The following is a 15,073-nucleotide window of genomic DNA, read 5'->3' on the forward strand; positions in this document are numbered from 1 at the left end:
GAGGCTAGGATCCAAACAAAGGGTGATCCAAATCAGATGAGGACAATGGCAGTGGGCTAGCACAAGACATGACACAGAGAAGGCAGACGTGATAATGTAAGTGCACAGCTCCAGTTCTCTGAGTTCAACTCAAAGCCACATGATTTGCCAACAGACTTACATGCTCCCTCCACTGTGCTCAAGGACTATCTAGTGAGGCATTCTTTTTTCTTATTAATTAATAAGTGCTCTTTACATATTGAAGACATTAATCCTTTTTTATGTCTGTTACAAATATTTTCCCAAGTTGACACTTACCTTCTCTAATGCTGTTTCTAAATGTCGAGTTTTCCACTATTTGTGTACCTAAATCCATGGTTTTCCTACATGGTTTTCTTCATATTACATAACGTTAAACTCTATTTACTTTCTACAAATTGTTTTATCCATTTAGATTTCAATCTGATGAGGGAATTCATCTTTATTTTTCTTCTAAAAGATCCAGCCAGTTGCCTCCAAATTTATGAATGATATATCGCCTTCCTCTTGACTTGAAATAGCATTTTATTATATATACATATTTGTAGATAGCCCAATTTGTTCCCTTGGTCTGACTTTTTTTGCAGGACCTGCATACTGCATTAATGTAGCTGTATAATTTTGTAATAGCTGCTAGACCAAATCTTCCAACATTACTCTTCATTTTTAAAACGTTCTCATGCAGTTTCACAAGTGCATATTTTCAGGTGAAACTCTGATTGATTGGGTCACATCCTCCCCTCCAAATTCTACTAGATTTATTATTGGAACGGCACTCTAAATGAATCTGGGGGGCACAACAATTGGTTTAAACGTCTCTCTCCTGATTAGACCCGAGACCGTTGTTCTGCCGGTGCCTGGCACTGCGTCCGGGCCTTTCACGGGCACATGTGATCAACACAAGAAGCTGGAGTGAAGTCTGGCACGATCGGAACACCTGCACTCAATGTCCAGCATCGTGCGGTGTGATTTTCTTCCTCTGAAAGAGACTCTACTCATCCAGGAGCCAGAACAGGTAAGAAGGCTTCTTGAGGCGAAACGGGAAGCAATTTCTCGTCCTGAGCTGACATGCCACTTTCACCCTCAGGAAAGGAACAGGAAATGAAGGAGACGATGGGGTCTCTTCCAAGTGTTGCCAAATCCCAGCTCTCACAATGCGTTACTTAACATCCTTACTGTGTATTTTTTAACCGCCTGATGAAAACGTCAGGGAGCCTCCATCCTCAGTGCCCGGCTCCTCCTGTCACGCTTCCTAGTGTAAGGACGTTATCTTCGCAGGTGCCCAGGCCAGCCCCGCTAGAACACACACCGTAATAGGCAAGGACCTAGCCCCATCCCTGTGTGTATCTCAATGGTGCCAGGCACCATGCTCGCACCCAGACCTGCATTCATGTCCAACCAACAGTCAAGCTGGCTTATCCTTGACGTGAGATCTTCAGCTGCATACTTTAGGTTACCTCTCTTCCATCTTTAACTAAATCCTTCCTTTAAGGTCCAATTGAATTCTTACCTCCTCCAAGAAACCTGCCCTCCCCCGAGCCCACCCAGCTCCCTCTCTCTTGTCAGTACCCACAGCACATACAATCTATATTTCCCAACACAACCTCACAAATTCAGTCATAGCTGTTGGGCATTGCTTGGTCTGTTTTTTTTTTTCTCATTTAATGACTCAGTGTGGGTGAGGGACAGTGGGTGACAGGCGGTCTGAGTCTCCAGGCTGTCTCAGGCTCCAGTACCCCCTAGAATCTTACATGGGCCTGACTCACACCCTTATAGCCCCTGTGTGGCCTCCGTGGGCATTGGAGCTTGAGACCCTGATATGCAACATTCATTCGCGATTATCACAGAGCAGGTGGCAGAGCGGTATTGTTTGCGTGTGCACATAATGCTAACACTGATGCCAGCAGCTGAGACATTCATGGAGCACTCACAGAACACCAGGCCCTGTACCCAGGGCTTCAGACACACCGATCCATCAACTTTGACGACCACCCTATGCAGCGGGTACTATTATCATTCTCACTTTACAGCCAGGAATCTTGGGCCCAGGGAGGTAAGTAACATGCCCAAGGTAACATATAATCAGTGAAGGCACAGGGACTCAAAGCCCAGCCTTCAGGTCTGAGAGCCTGCTGCCCCACAACACTGTGGGCCACCACACACATATATATGCCTTCACTCCCCACTAAAGGGTGACCTCCTTGCACGTGGTCCACAGTCCAGGGTCACCTGGCCCAGGGGCCGGAAGCGCTGAAATCCGGCCCACTGCTCTAGTGCCAAGCCTGCACCCACGGGTCTGCAGCCCAGAGGGGCCACCTACTCCTGCTTCTCCTGAAGGCAAAGCGTGGGCTGAAGGCAGCCCCAAGGCCTGGGTGTGGCTCATCCCCATCCACAGGAGAGGGCCTGGGGCACAGAGCAAGGGCTCATAAATGTGGACTCCATGAACACTCTCTGACTTTTATGGCAATCACAGGCGACCAGACACCCCCTCCACTGAGGGGCAATCACCGCCACTGATGACAATCAGCTCAATCTCGGGACATTTACCCAAGTGCCCCCAACAGTGTAAGGCACAGTGGGGGACCAAGGATGAATCAGACAGGGCCCCACCTGCCAGGAGCTCACAGACCGGCCGGGAGAAGTTTGTGCCTGTGTGCCCCACTCTGCCACAAACGGTCAGCTGGCTACAGCCAGACTCAGGGTTTGTTTCCACCTCTCTTTGCGGGACTCTGGCTTGCGAGGGGGCACTGTGGCCCACCCCCCAACAGCAGGCTCCGGAGCCCCAGTGCCTGGGCTCAAATCCTGATCCCCACACCTACCCGCTGTGCAGAGAAGCACTCACACGACAGACCCGAGACTGCTGTCTCTACGAGGCCTGCTCACACGGCTGGGCCTCGGCTGGTGTCTGGGAACGTGGGTTTGGGAGGGTCCCCGCCATTCCCTGACTGCTGTGCAAACGATGTGGTTTACGCTGAGCACCTACTCTCCCTCTGGGAGTCCGGAGTTTGGGACATGCCAGGCAGAGGGTGCCCAGGTGACTGACCTGATAAAAACCACGACACTGACTGGGTCTCTAACGAGCTTCCCTGGTAGACGACACTTCACATGCGTCATCGTAACTAGATGCCAGAGGAGCTAAGCGTGTCCCAGGCAACTCCACTGGAGAGGACGCCGGAAGCTCGTGCCTGGCTCCTCTGGACTTCGCCCCACACGCCTTTCCCTTTTCAGATTCTGCTTTCTCTGTAGTACGTAAGCGGTGAGTATGACCACACGTGGAGTCCTGGGAGTCCTCCCAGTGAATCTCCTAACCCGGGGTGGCCTTGGGAACCCTGACACACTGGCCACGTGACTTTGGGCAAATTACTTGACCTAGGTGTGCCTTGGTTTCCCCATCTATGAAATGGGGGTGATTTAAAAATAGAATCTATCTCCCAGGGCGGTGGCGAAGACCACACGATTCAGCATATGTAAATTGCTTAGAATGCCTGGCACTTAGTAGGCGCTTAAGAAATACGAAGTGTGGTTACCATGGTGGGTAAACACTTGACGAAGACATGAATGAGTGAATGCGCGAGCTGTGAGTAAACAAGCGATGAAGGACAATGGAAACGCCATTCATGGCGAGCAGCAGAGCAGGGAGACCCGCCCACAGACTGCAGTGCTCTGGGAGGATCTGGAAAGACAAAACAGGACCACCAGCTGACCCCAGTGGGTGGCGGGTACGAATGCGGCTGAACAGAAGCACAGATGGGTGGGTGGGGCCTCAGTCTGTCCAGGCAGTGACTGATCTGTCTTGCCAGATGGAGGTATCACCCGGGAAACTAGCCAGCCAGCCTCGGGCCACCCTGGGGGGCCCCACACTGCACGGAGCCCCCAGCCTCAGCACGTGTTGGGCTGCCAAGGCCAGTGGTGGGCCTCTCTCTCTGGCTCTGAGGACAGCAAGAGACCACATGCCACAGGCATAAATGACACACTGGGGCCTAGGTGAGTGTTCAGGTCAAATGGTTTCTCTTACCTTTATCTTTTCTTCTGCTATTATGGTGAAAAGGGCTTTTAGCTGTGTTCTGTTCTAGAAAAAGAGAAGAAAAATGCTTTCATCAATAGTCTGCAGGTTTTGGAGTCTGACACACAGGGTAACATCTGGGGTATTTCCCACCCGCCGTGTCTGGAGCTAAGGTGGCCCTTGACTGTTGGGGATCGGGGCTTTGGGATCTTAAAGTCCCTCCAGGGGAAAGGTCTGGGGAACTGCGAGGCCTCCTTCTCTCCCGGAGGCTTGTGTGAAATCTAAACACCAGCTTCTCCAATTGCCGAGAAAGCGCTGGCAGTGCGCCCTTGCGGTGAAACGCTTGAGGCTGGGGTCAGGCAGGGCTGGCGTTGACGGCTGCCAGGCGCAGGACCTAGAGCAGATGCTCGCCCTCCAGCATCCGGCTCCTTCAGGAAAGGTGGAGAGAACCTCGGGGCCCCGATGGGCCTGCTGAGCTCACCCCGCATTCTAACGCACCGGACCCCACAGCCCCAGCCCCTGTGGGTCTACTCCTAATGCCTCTCAAACGCCTCCACTCAGAAGATGTAGGAAAGGGGAGAATGGAGGGGGGCAGTTCTGATGGCTATCCATCCTGCTATGCGGGATCTGAGAAGACCACCACGAGAACACGCTTCTTCTGGGGTGGAGGCAGAATGTCTCACAGCGGAAGGGCAGGACAGGGTGGCGGTGGGAGCCTGCCCGGCCCACACCTGGCTCCATCACTCACCAGCAGTCTGACCTTGGGCAAGCTATGGACCCCTCTGTGCCTCAGTTTCCTCATCATACAATGGGAATTATATTCAACTCGGAGGGTTGCTGTGAGGGTTAAATTAGCATAGAATCCAGAGAGGGCCTGGCGCACAGGGAGCGCTACGGAAGTCTTCCTGCTGCTGGTTGCCGTGGTGATGGGAGCAGCAGCGGTGGTATCCTTGTATGTAACCTGGAGCCTGAAGTGCAGCGGGCCAGGCAGCCTGGTGTAATTCTACCGCGGACACACCTGAGGCATGTTCCCTGACCTGAGCTATGGTCCCCCCAAGGCAGACACCCCTGAGCCTCGCTCCACAGCTGTTGCAGCAGCAGCACCGGACCATCCCAAACCCAAACCCACGGACGGCCAGCAGGGCAACCTAACGGAGGCTTCGAAAGGAAGCTAAAATGCTACAAGTCCTCTTTTTAGGAAGGACATGGAAACATGTTCAAATATGAGTCTTTAGAGAAGGGACAACTTTGAAGCAATCATTGGCGCTCTCAGTTCCTGCAGTGTCTCTGCTCTGGAAGATTCTTGGCGCCCTGTGAGTTTCAGGGTCCCCTGAACCGGACGCGCGGGGCTGCGTTCAGAGGCCCACCATCCATTACATTTTTCGCACTCTTCTCTCCCTCTGGGTCCCTCCTCCCGGTGTTTTCTGACACCCAAGGTGTAAGCAGAGAGGAGCTGAGCGTGCCCCAGAGCTTGTCCATCGCTTTGCAAAACAGAAATCCTCCCCCTGCGTTCACTACATAAACTTCAAGGCTTGAGAAACATGTGTTAGATCACAGCATGAAGCCGGAAAACAGGGACCAAGTGGGACATGGTGATGGTTCTATAAGGCGAGCGTGACGCTCATATAATATACTGTAAGGAAGTCGGGATGAATGTTCTAGTTTTCCCCTCTTGATGCCCCTTCATCTAACTCTATATGAATTTGGGGTGTCCGTACGTTTGAGAAAGCAGTTTCCAGACCCAAACACAAGGCATTTGTGACAGTACCTACCTCTTGCTATGATGATGAATAAGTGGTAACTATTTTTCTTGCCTCCTCCTCTGCTTCCATACAATTCTAAAGTGTGGGAACTAGAAGAGACTTGAGAGGCATCTTCCCACTCCTCGCCTTTTTCAGGCAGGAAGCTGAAGCCCAGAGAAGCTGTGCTGCCTCTGAAACCACAGCCAGGGCAGGGGGCCAGGGCAGGGGGCCCGGGCTGGGAAGTTCCCAACACCAACCCCACACTAACCTGAACGATTTCATCCTGCTGAGTACCTGCAGTTTTAAAGAATTCCTTCCTTTACCCACTTGTGACGTAAGACTTCCCACGACTGACCAGCAGAGCAAACCAGGGCTCTCACATGGAGCTGACCTAAGTCCACTCGGGCTTCGGGTCTGAGCACTTCCAGCCTCCAATCCACCTGACCTTCTTCACATCATGTAAAGAAGCAGTCAACTGAAAGGACTGAGAAGTCCAACTGGGTGAAATGACACAGGAGCCCTCTGCCAACTTCCGGCACTTATTCACTTAACAAACACTGGCCTTCTACGAATCGTTTCTGTGGCAGGGTCGAGGTAGGGGTGGCGCTGTGGTCTAACAGAGCAGGCAGGAGCCTAGAAGGCAGGCCAATGAAGCTTGGACTCCGGAATCTTCAGGTGGGCAGCTGGGCTGTCCACTCTCTGTCCACGGCAGCCCAGAGAGCCCTTGAAGGCTGGGAAGGCAAAGGAAACCACAGGCCATTTGCATATGTACATCATCTCATGGATCCCCACAAGGGAAACACTGATAGAATGATCTCCTGTTTGTAGATGAGAAAACCTGAGGCTCCGAGAAGCTAAAAAAATCGAATAAAACTTGCCCAAGATTCATTGGTTTATTGATTTGTTCATCCATTTATTCAAAAAATGTTTTCTGAGTCCCTAGTACGTGCAGGGCCTTGTTTCTGGCACTGGGAACACAAGTGGGAACAGGACCCATGACAGATGTCCCTGGTCTCACGGAGCTGGCATTCTAGTGGGTGGTGTGGGGGTTACTGGGGGGAACGACATCAATAGGACAACCAGATGAGGCACCACACAGAGTAAGACAGGACCATCAGGATGTGACAGCTCACGAGGCGGCCGTGCAGAGAGTGCGGGAGCCCCCTACACCCCACACCTCGCACTCCCCACCAGCCGCCCCAGGCACTTGGGGAGGCCTCGCAGATGCCCTGGCCCGAGGTCCTGACGCTCCTGCAGAAGCAGACAGAGGCTTTGGTTTCACTGGGTTTCTGAGTTTCTCACTGTTGGTTTCTCACCATTGCCTTATCTAAAATAGGATTTTAACTTTCTAGTTTCCTGTCCCTTGACATTGGGATGGCATTTCTTCTGGGCTATTTTCTCTCTATTTTTCATCCCTTTTTTTTTCTGCTTTATCTCCCCAAATCCCCCCAGTACACAGTTGTATATCTTAGTTGCAGGCCCCTCTAGTTGTGGCATGTGGGACGCCGCCTCAACGTGGCCTGACGAGCAGTGCCATGTCTGCGCCCAGGATCTGAACGTGTGAAACCCTGGGCCGCTGCAGCAGAGCAGGCAAACTTAACCACTCGGCCACGGGGCTGGCCTCTATTTTCTATCCTTCTTTGTCCCCTGTTCTTGACTTTGTACTTAATTATTTTCTGAGACATTTGTCTTTTCCGACAGTTTTACACAGTCTTCTCGTATCTGGTCTTTACCTTTTGGGAATCTTTTTTTTTTTTTTAAAGATTGGCACCTGAGCTAACAACTGTTGCCAATCTTCGTTTTTTTCCCTTCTTCTTCTCCCCAAATCCCCCTGGTACATAGTTGTATATTTTAGTTGTGGGTCCTTCTAGTTGTGGCATGTGGCATGCTGCCTCAGCGTGGCCTGACGAGAGGTGCCACGTCTGCACCCAGGATCCAAACCAGTGAAACCCTGGGCCACCAAAGCAGAGCACGCGAACTTAACCACTTGGCCACGGGGCCGGCCCCAGGAATCTTTATTTTATCTAGGGTTTTTTTCTTATTGCAGCAGCAATGCCGCACACAGGCCCTTCAGCCTAGGGGTTCAAGGAGCCGGCAGCTGAGGGCCTTATTTTGATCCTGCCATTGACCTGGGCAGTCACGCTCCACATCTGTTAAAAGGAACTTTCTCCAGAGGCTGAAGTCAGAACAAAATGACCAAAGAACCAAGAGCGTGAGCTGCTTGAGGACAAGGATGGAAACTCCTCCTCCTGTTTCCCCAGGGTGTCCCCAGCACCTGGCGCATGCCATGCAACCCCCGCATTCACTGCACACGTGCATCAACAAAAAGGTGAAAGAAGAATAAAGATGCTGACAGTGACGGTGTGATGCACTAAGTCACGTTCCCCCAAAACTCATATGTCGCAGCCCTGACCCCAGCACCACAGATGCGACTACATTTGGAGATGGGGTCTTGCCAGAGGTGATGAAGCTAAGATGAGGTCATCAGGGTGGGCTCTAATCCACCCTGGCGGATGTCCTTATAGGAAGAGGAGATGAGGACACAGACAGGCACAGATGAAGACAGAGCGAGAAGATAGCTGTCCACAAGCCAACGGGAGAGGCCTCAGAAGGCACCAACCCTGCCCACCCCTCGGTCTCGGACTTCCAGCCTCCAGAACTGTGAGAAAATAAATTTCTGTTGTTTTTAAGCCATCAGTCTCTGGTGCTCTGTCACGGCGGATGAACACAAATGGTGACCACTGGCTGAGTGCTTATTACACACAAGACACAGTGATGAGAGATTAACACCCCCTGACCTGTGTCAGGCTCACAGGGGTCAAGGAATTACTCAAGGTCACATGACCTGCTATGGGAGCCAGGGTCACGGCACAGAGTGTGAGTCCAGGGCCTGGGCACTTATCCAGAATTCGATATCATGGAAGGAAGGAAGGAGGAGGAAAGGCAGAGAGGAAGGAGGAAGGAAGACAGGAAGGAACCAATGGGTATTGTGTCTTAAGTTTCAGTGTTTCTAAAACAACAGTGACAAGACAGAAGTCAGAGTAACAAGAAAATACCGGTGATGAACTCTGGAAGGTGAGCCGGGCAGGAAGCATCAGGATTTCTCCACTCCCAACGTCTCTGGCCTCGAGCGAGGCTGTGTAGTTGACCGAGAAGGAGTCTCCGACTGCTCAGAGAGAAGGCAAGTGTGAGTCAAAAGAGGGGCCCCTGGCACACCCCAGACACAGCCACACATTCGCTTTCAGGGTTCAAAAGGAGGCTGCCATCACAGCTGACGCTGGCAGCAAGGGGACCTTTGGGCTTCCACGTACTTATTAGCAGGGAGCATAAGCCGGGCGTGCTTGTTCTTGGGCTCCCTCTCTTTTCACTTGGGAGGGGCTGTGAGTAGGTGCAAGGAGCTTATCTGGGCGCCCTTGCCCGCAGCCAGCATTGCCCGGGGCTGGGTGGGTTAGTCCTCCCAGTGCGGAACGTGTTCAGCTCACAAACTCAGGAAATCCAGAACCTGTTAGTTTCGTTTGAAATCCAGGAAGGGATCTATTTTTACCCCACAATCCTGTCCACACAGCTCAGGAGAAGAGTCTTCGTGGGACTTCTGGCCCTTGGCGGACAGAATGACCATGGCTGCTGCTTTGACACCTCTGACCCCTTTGCCACCTTTGACAGCAAGCAGTACGGGGAGGCAGTGCCAGACCAGGGCCCGGAAGGGGGCCACAAAGGTCACTTCGGGCTCACATAGGGTCCCCTCCAACCTCATGGTCTCTAGTTGGCTCTCTACTGTATAATGTAAGATCTGAGTCATCCCCAAAGCCTTCACAGGGCAGAAAGAGAAATCTCTTCTACCCACCGGGAGTCACAGAAGGACACACGCAGGGGCAGTGGATGGGTGGTGTGGGGAGCAGGGCTGTCCCGAGTCCTGACCTTGGCCGATCTCCTTCCCCAGGGAGCCAGCCATCCCTCGGTGATTTCAGATTAATGAGAGGCCCACTGGGTTCAGAGAACAAGACGACAGAGACCGTCGGGGGGGAAGCACAAACTCCCACCCCTGATGCTCCGGTCCACGAGCACGGCACCCCACCTGACACAGGGCTGGCCTCTCCCCGCCCCTTTCTCACCCGGCGGCGCACCTCATCTGATTGGTAAGCTGGGTGTGCACCCCCTTCAGCCATTTTACTCCTGAGAGTGGGCTGCGGGCAGAAAGTAAGACTGCACAGCTCCTGTAGGACAGGGGTACCGGCTCTGCATGGCCAGTGGGTGACAAAGCCCACCCAACACTGCCAGTCAGCCAGCAGGCCTGTCTGATCTCACCTAAGCTCGTCCTCCAACTTTGCCTTCCTCTGTAACACGGGTTAGAGTTCAGCCCTAAGACGCTAGGATGTGCTTCATTTCTCAATTTGTATTGAGACATCAAAAAGAAATGTGAAGAAAACAGGAGAAAGGAGTGCTGAGCCTACAGAATCACTAAGATTTTTGTTTTAAAAATCCTCAACATTTTCATTTTACTTTTATATAATGATAAAAGCTAGGATCACAGAGATAAGGTGATAAAGATAATGATAATTAAACAATAACCCTGGTGAAGGTCGTTATAATCAGACCTTCCCGGGTACAGTGACGTCACCACCCTCCAGTGTCTGCCCGTGCGTCAGCCCAGTGGATCCCAAATGGCGCCCTGAGACAGATGGAGAATCCACTGTTTCTCAACGGATGGCTGAGGAAACTGAGACGGAGAAGTGGAGTGGCTTGCCCAGCCAGTTAATAATAGGAAACCACTTGACCCTCTCAGGCTTCTTATCTTTTCTCTAAATGAGTGTCTCTGATAAAAGAAAAGTACAAATAATAATGATGATGATGATGACGTTAGAGTGTCAATGGCCTGGGATCTGTTGGTCGTTGATTTTATGGTTATATACTTATTCTTTGGAAAAAGGTTTCCTGCTCCCTAAGTTGAAAATCTATGTTATATCCCTTAACATAGCGTGGTGTTCACAGAGAAACACAGTTTGGATGCTGCCCTCAGGGCATGTGGAGACTCCGAGGCAGAGGAAAGGCAGGGGCATATGCAACAACTGCTATATTATGGCAACAAGAACAAAATCAGTTGCCAGGGGCTGGGGAGAGGGGAAACGGAGAGTTGCTGCTTCATGGGCATAGAGTTCTAATGCTGCAAGATGAGAACGTTCTAGAGACCTGCTCACAAGAAGGTGCATACAGTTAACAATACTGTACTGTACACTGACAAGTTTAAGAGGGGAGATCTTATGATTTTTATGATACACATGGAAAGAATAAAAATATCCCAACAAAATAGCAGCCAACATGCGGAGCACTTTTCGTGGCTGCCTTGTAACCCTTTTCAAGAACTCTTACAGCTTCTGAAGTAGGTGTTCCCATCGTCCTCAGCTCCCCAATGAAGAGCTGAGGCTCAGAGATGTGCAGTGTGAGGTGCTGGAGCAGAATCCGATGAGTTCACGTGTGGAAGTGCTTAGAAAGGCAGGCAGCTCCTCCAAGCAGGCGAAGTGCTGGAGGGGCAGGTGAGTGAGGCACAGAGAAGGAGAGGAGAGTCTTCCAGATGGACACGAGGGCGGGAGGAGTTGTTGAGGGGTGGGAGAAAAGTGCCAAGCCTGGTCTGGCAGGAGCACAGACTATGAAAGGCTGTTGGAGAAATGAGAGAGGCCAGCCGTGCTGGACCGAAGGCTGGGGAGGGTGATGGAAGGGAACCAGGCAGAGGCCCAGGTCAGGTGACCTCATTCAATCTCTGCAACAATTCTAGGAGGCTCTGTTAGACACACGGGACATCTGAAGCTCAGAGATTAGGAGTCCAACCTAGACCCATTTGAATGGAGTCTGGTCTCTGCTTACCGCCCCCATGCTCTGCCATCTAAATACTAGCTCAAGAACTGGGGGACTTATTTTTACATCACTGAAGGAAGGCACTGAAGATCACTTAGCTGGGAGGTGTCCTAACAGTTTTTATGGCATTGCTTAACCCAGAGCCAGCAAAGAGGTCACCACTTACAGGCCAACTCCACTGACAGCTTCTGTCACTAGCATGGTGTTGAGGATTCTGAGGCCTCGTCTAGGCCCAGGGGAAAAGAGTGGCCTGACTGACGGGCCACATGAGTGTGGAAGTGGAGCGGTCAGCAAGTTCTAGGCATGTGAGACGCCTAACAGCATAAGGGTTAGGGGGTGGGTGGGATGGGGGAGCCACACTGCCTGAGTTTGAATCTGCGCCTCGACTGTGGCCCCACGGCCTCAGGAAGGTCCTCATCCTCTTAGTCTCTTCATCTGTAAGTGAGATGCCTACCACAAGAAAAGAAGTCCACCTCCGAGGAGAACAGACGGCTCAAAACCCTGGTAACAACAGTGCCAGGATTGGTTCAAACCTGCTTAATTAGCCAGTGACCACTCGCCTCAGGAAACACACCTCCACAAGCCAACCAGCGATGGCAGCGCACTCTGAAACCCAGCCAGCCAGAAGCAGAGGCCCCCAGTGAACACGCCGGCACATCTCCTGAGCACGCGTCCAGGGCTGATGTCAAGCCACCCCACCTCCATCCAGCACGCCCAAGACCAGCTCTGCATCGGACTGAGTGATGGCAATTTTGGTCATCTGGCGACGGATATACTGGGATTCACTATCTTTGCATCAATTTAATAAAAATTGAACACAAATATTTTAAAAACTCCCCAAATCCTACCTCTCTCTAACTTAAGGACAAATCCAGCTTCTGGTTGCAGATATCGAGCGGTGGTCTCCTGCTCTGATACCCCAAGAGTAGCATCTGTTGTGAGGATTAACTGAGTGACCTGTTTAAGAACAAGCCTGCTGCACGTTACCCGCTCTAGAAGGATCTGTAGTGTTTTCATCGTTTTCCATCCATGGCTGAGCGCACTCTGCTATTACCTTGCAGAAACTTCCTTCTGAAAGCCTGGAATCCTTCCGAGGTCTTGTTTCCAGTCGACCCACTAACGGTGAGGCCAGTGATGTTGTCCAGCAGGAGCAGATCGGAGAGGTTGGCCGCCCCGGGTGTCTTGGTGTTGTTCACGAGCAGACGCACCTGAGCCGTCTGCAGCGCGCTCTGCCCAGACACCTACGACAGGAGACGAGAGGAGGGTGGATTTGCTGACAAGTCTAACTTCCTAAAATGATGCCCCAGCTCGACTTGCACGTGTGCATGAGGTCTTCAGGTAGAGGGAAGCTATTACAGTCTCGCAAAGGTTCTGAGAACTTATCAGGTCTGATTTCAAAGGCCCCAGGAGAGTTTTGACTCATGCTTGCCAAGCTGTTGCCTGGTGACAGTATCAAAGTAACTGGGACTCTGAAATGCGGTGAAATCACTCCTGCAGAGAAACTTAGAAAAAAAAACCAGACAAGCACAGAACCACAGCCAGGTTGGGGAGACTGTGACAACTGGCATCACCAAGAAAAGTAAACAACAGCTTTTTCTCCCTATATTATTTTGAAGATTGAGCCCAGCCCCAGAGGCCTGTGCAGGGCATCTGACTGCCATCTGATCTCCAGGCCGGACCTGAGCTGGTCTCCTGCCTCCTGCCTGTCTGCCCTTCCAGGTTCTGCCAGGCCACGTGTTGGAAGGGCGTGGCTGTTGGAAGCCATCCTGGGGCCCCAGAAGCTTGGCTCCCCCCATGGCCTCTGCAACCTTGCCCTGCCCCCTCTCTCTAAGCCTATCTCCCAGCATGCCTGCCCCTTCCTCACCCCTGCTCTGCTGAGACTGACAGAGCAGCTGAGAAAAGAGATGGAAACGATGCACGTCCCGGGAGCTGTGAGCTCTGGAACATAAGGAGAGGAAAAAGCAAGGTGCAGAATTTGTGTACAGTATACGGCCCCCTATGTAAAAGGGGAGAGGGAGGTGTACATATGTATGCATGTACACACACATACATGCGTACACACATACACACACACAACTACGCACACAGGGCAGAAGACATCTCTAGGAAGACATGAGAAAATGGTATCACTGACTGTACCCAGGAAGGGGAACAAGACAGTGAGGGCCTGGGATCAATGAGGGGTGTGCAGCCAAGGGTTAACTCCGCAGGCTTAGGCTGCCCAAACCTGCACGCTCCAAAGGATGGACTGGCCCTTGACCACCTCCTGGGGGATTAACCTCTAAAGCACTTGGCATATCGTGTCTGATCAGAGTGACTTTATATTCCTGCGGCCTTGGGCCACACCAGGTGGTCTGTGCTGCCAATGCGACTCATGGTGGGGGCCCTGGGCCACACTGTGCCAGTGTGACCTCTGTAGGGGCTGGAGTCTGAGTAACTGAGAGCACTCCAGGCCTACACGATCAACTGGAAATAAAATCCCTGGACCCAAGGCTCGGGGAGCATCCCTGTCTGACAGCACTCATCCGTGATCTCACACACCATTGGAGGGAAGTTAAACACCCTCCGCACTACTCCCCCAGGAGAGGAGAGGGCAGCGCAGCGGGAAGCTCGCGCCTGATCTCTCCGGAGCTCCATCCTTAGCGCCTTTCGCTTTGTTGACTTTCATCTGTACCCTTTTGCTGTAATGAATTGTAACAGTTGAGTAGAATAGCTTTTCAGAGTTCTGTGAGTCCTTCTGGAGAACCATTGAGCTGGAGGGTGGTCGTGGAGACCCCCACACAAGGATAACACCAAAAGCCATCTCTGGGATCGGTAAGGGTCGAAGACCTAAAAGACCTTAAATAACTTTTTTAAACTGTCAAGCACCATATCCATGTTAAAATCTGAAAGAAAGCACGTCATACTTTCTTTCTCATTCTAAATGATCAAGGTGGATTTTCACTAACAATCACTTAATTTTTACCAAAACTTCTTAGTTCTGGTGCTGGCAATAAAGATCCCCTGTGGGTCACTTCATCACCCATGTGTCAAAAAATGGGTAGATAAAGCTGGTAGACTCGCCAGTTCTTAAATACATAGCTCTACTAATAAACGATCTGGGCAGAACCCAATTATCTTCTCCTCAAGCATAAGCCACGATGAACACTCACCACCGCGCATTTCTGAAAAACGACTCCATTCTCAAAAGTGCCTTGAATATCTCTTGAAATGTCTCCATACTACAACAAAATATAGAAATCATTAGAAAATGCAAAATGTTTCATGCTGCACAGATTTAATAAAAGTACAGGATGAACTTTTAAAAGGGGTTTAGAGAGATCACTTCCGTAGTATAGTAATGGCTTAGGTGACCTTGAAGGCTTTTTTAAAAAGAGTAGTAAAGGAGTGGAACTTGAAACCTATGAGGAAAGAGGAATGTGGACGTGGGGTGACGCTGGAGCTGTTTCCCTGTGTGGGG

The 15,073-nt window shown here is 51.4% G+C and overlaps 1 protein-coding gene across 4 annotated transcripts in view; it reads right to left on the minus strand.

The window, feature by feature from the left end:
• Positions 1–15,073, minus strand: part of EVC2 (EvC ciliary complex subunit 2) — a 129,451-nt gene that overhangs the window by 101,306 nt on the left and 13,072 nt on the right. For all 4 annotated transcript variants that reach the window (XM_023638367.2, XM_023638370.2, XM_070262725.1 and 1 more), the window contains exons 4-7: positions 14,766–14,834; positions 12,668–12,854; positions 8,820–8,929; positions 4,034–4,087 (exon numbers count right to left, since the gene is read on the minus strand). In XM_023638367.2, the coding sequence (XP_023494135.2) occupies positions 4,034–4,087; positions 8,820–8,929; positions 12,668–12,854; positions 14,766–14,834 (420 nt within the window). The remainder of the gene's footprint in view (positions 1–4,033; positions 4,088–8,819; positions 8,930–12,667; positions 12,855–14,765; positions 14,835–15,073) is intronic.

This window comes from Equus caballus, chromosome 3, assembly GCF_041296265.1.
Source record: "Equus caballus isolate H_3958 breed thoroughbred chromosome 3, TB-T2T, whole genome shotgun sequence".
In the NCBI taxonomy this organism is placed as follows: Eukaryota; Metazoa; Chordata; class Mammalia; order Perissodactyla; family Equidae; genus Equus; species Equus caballus.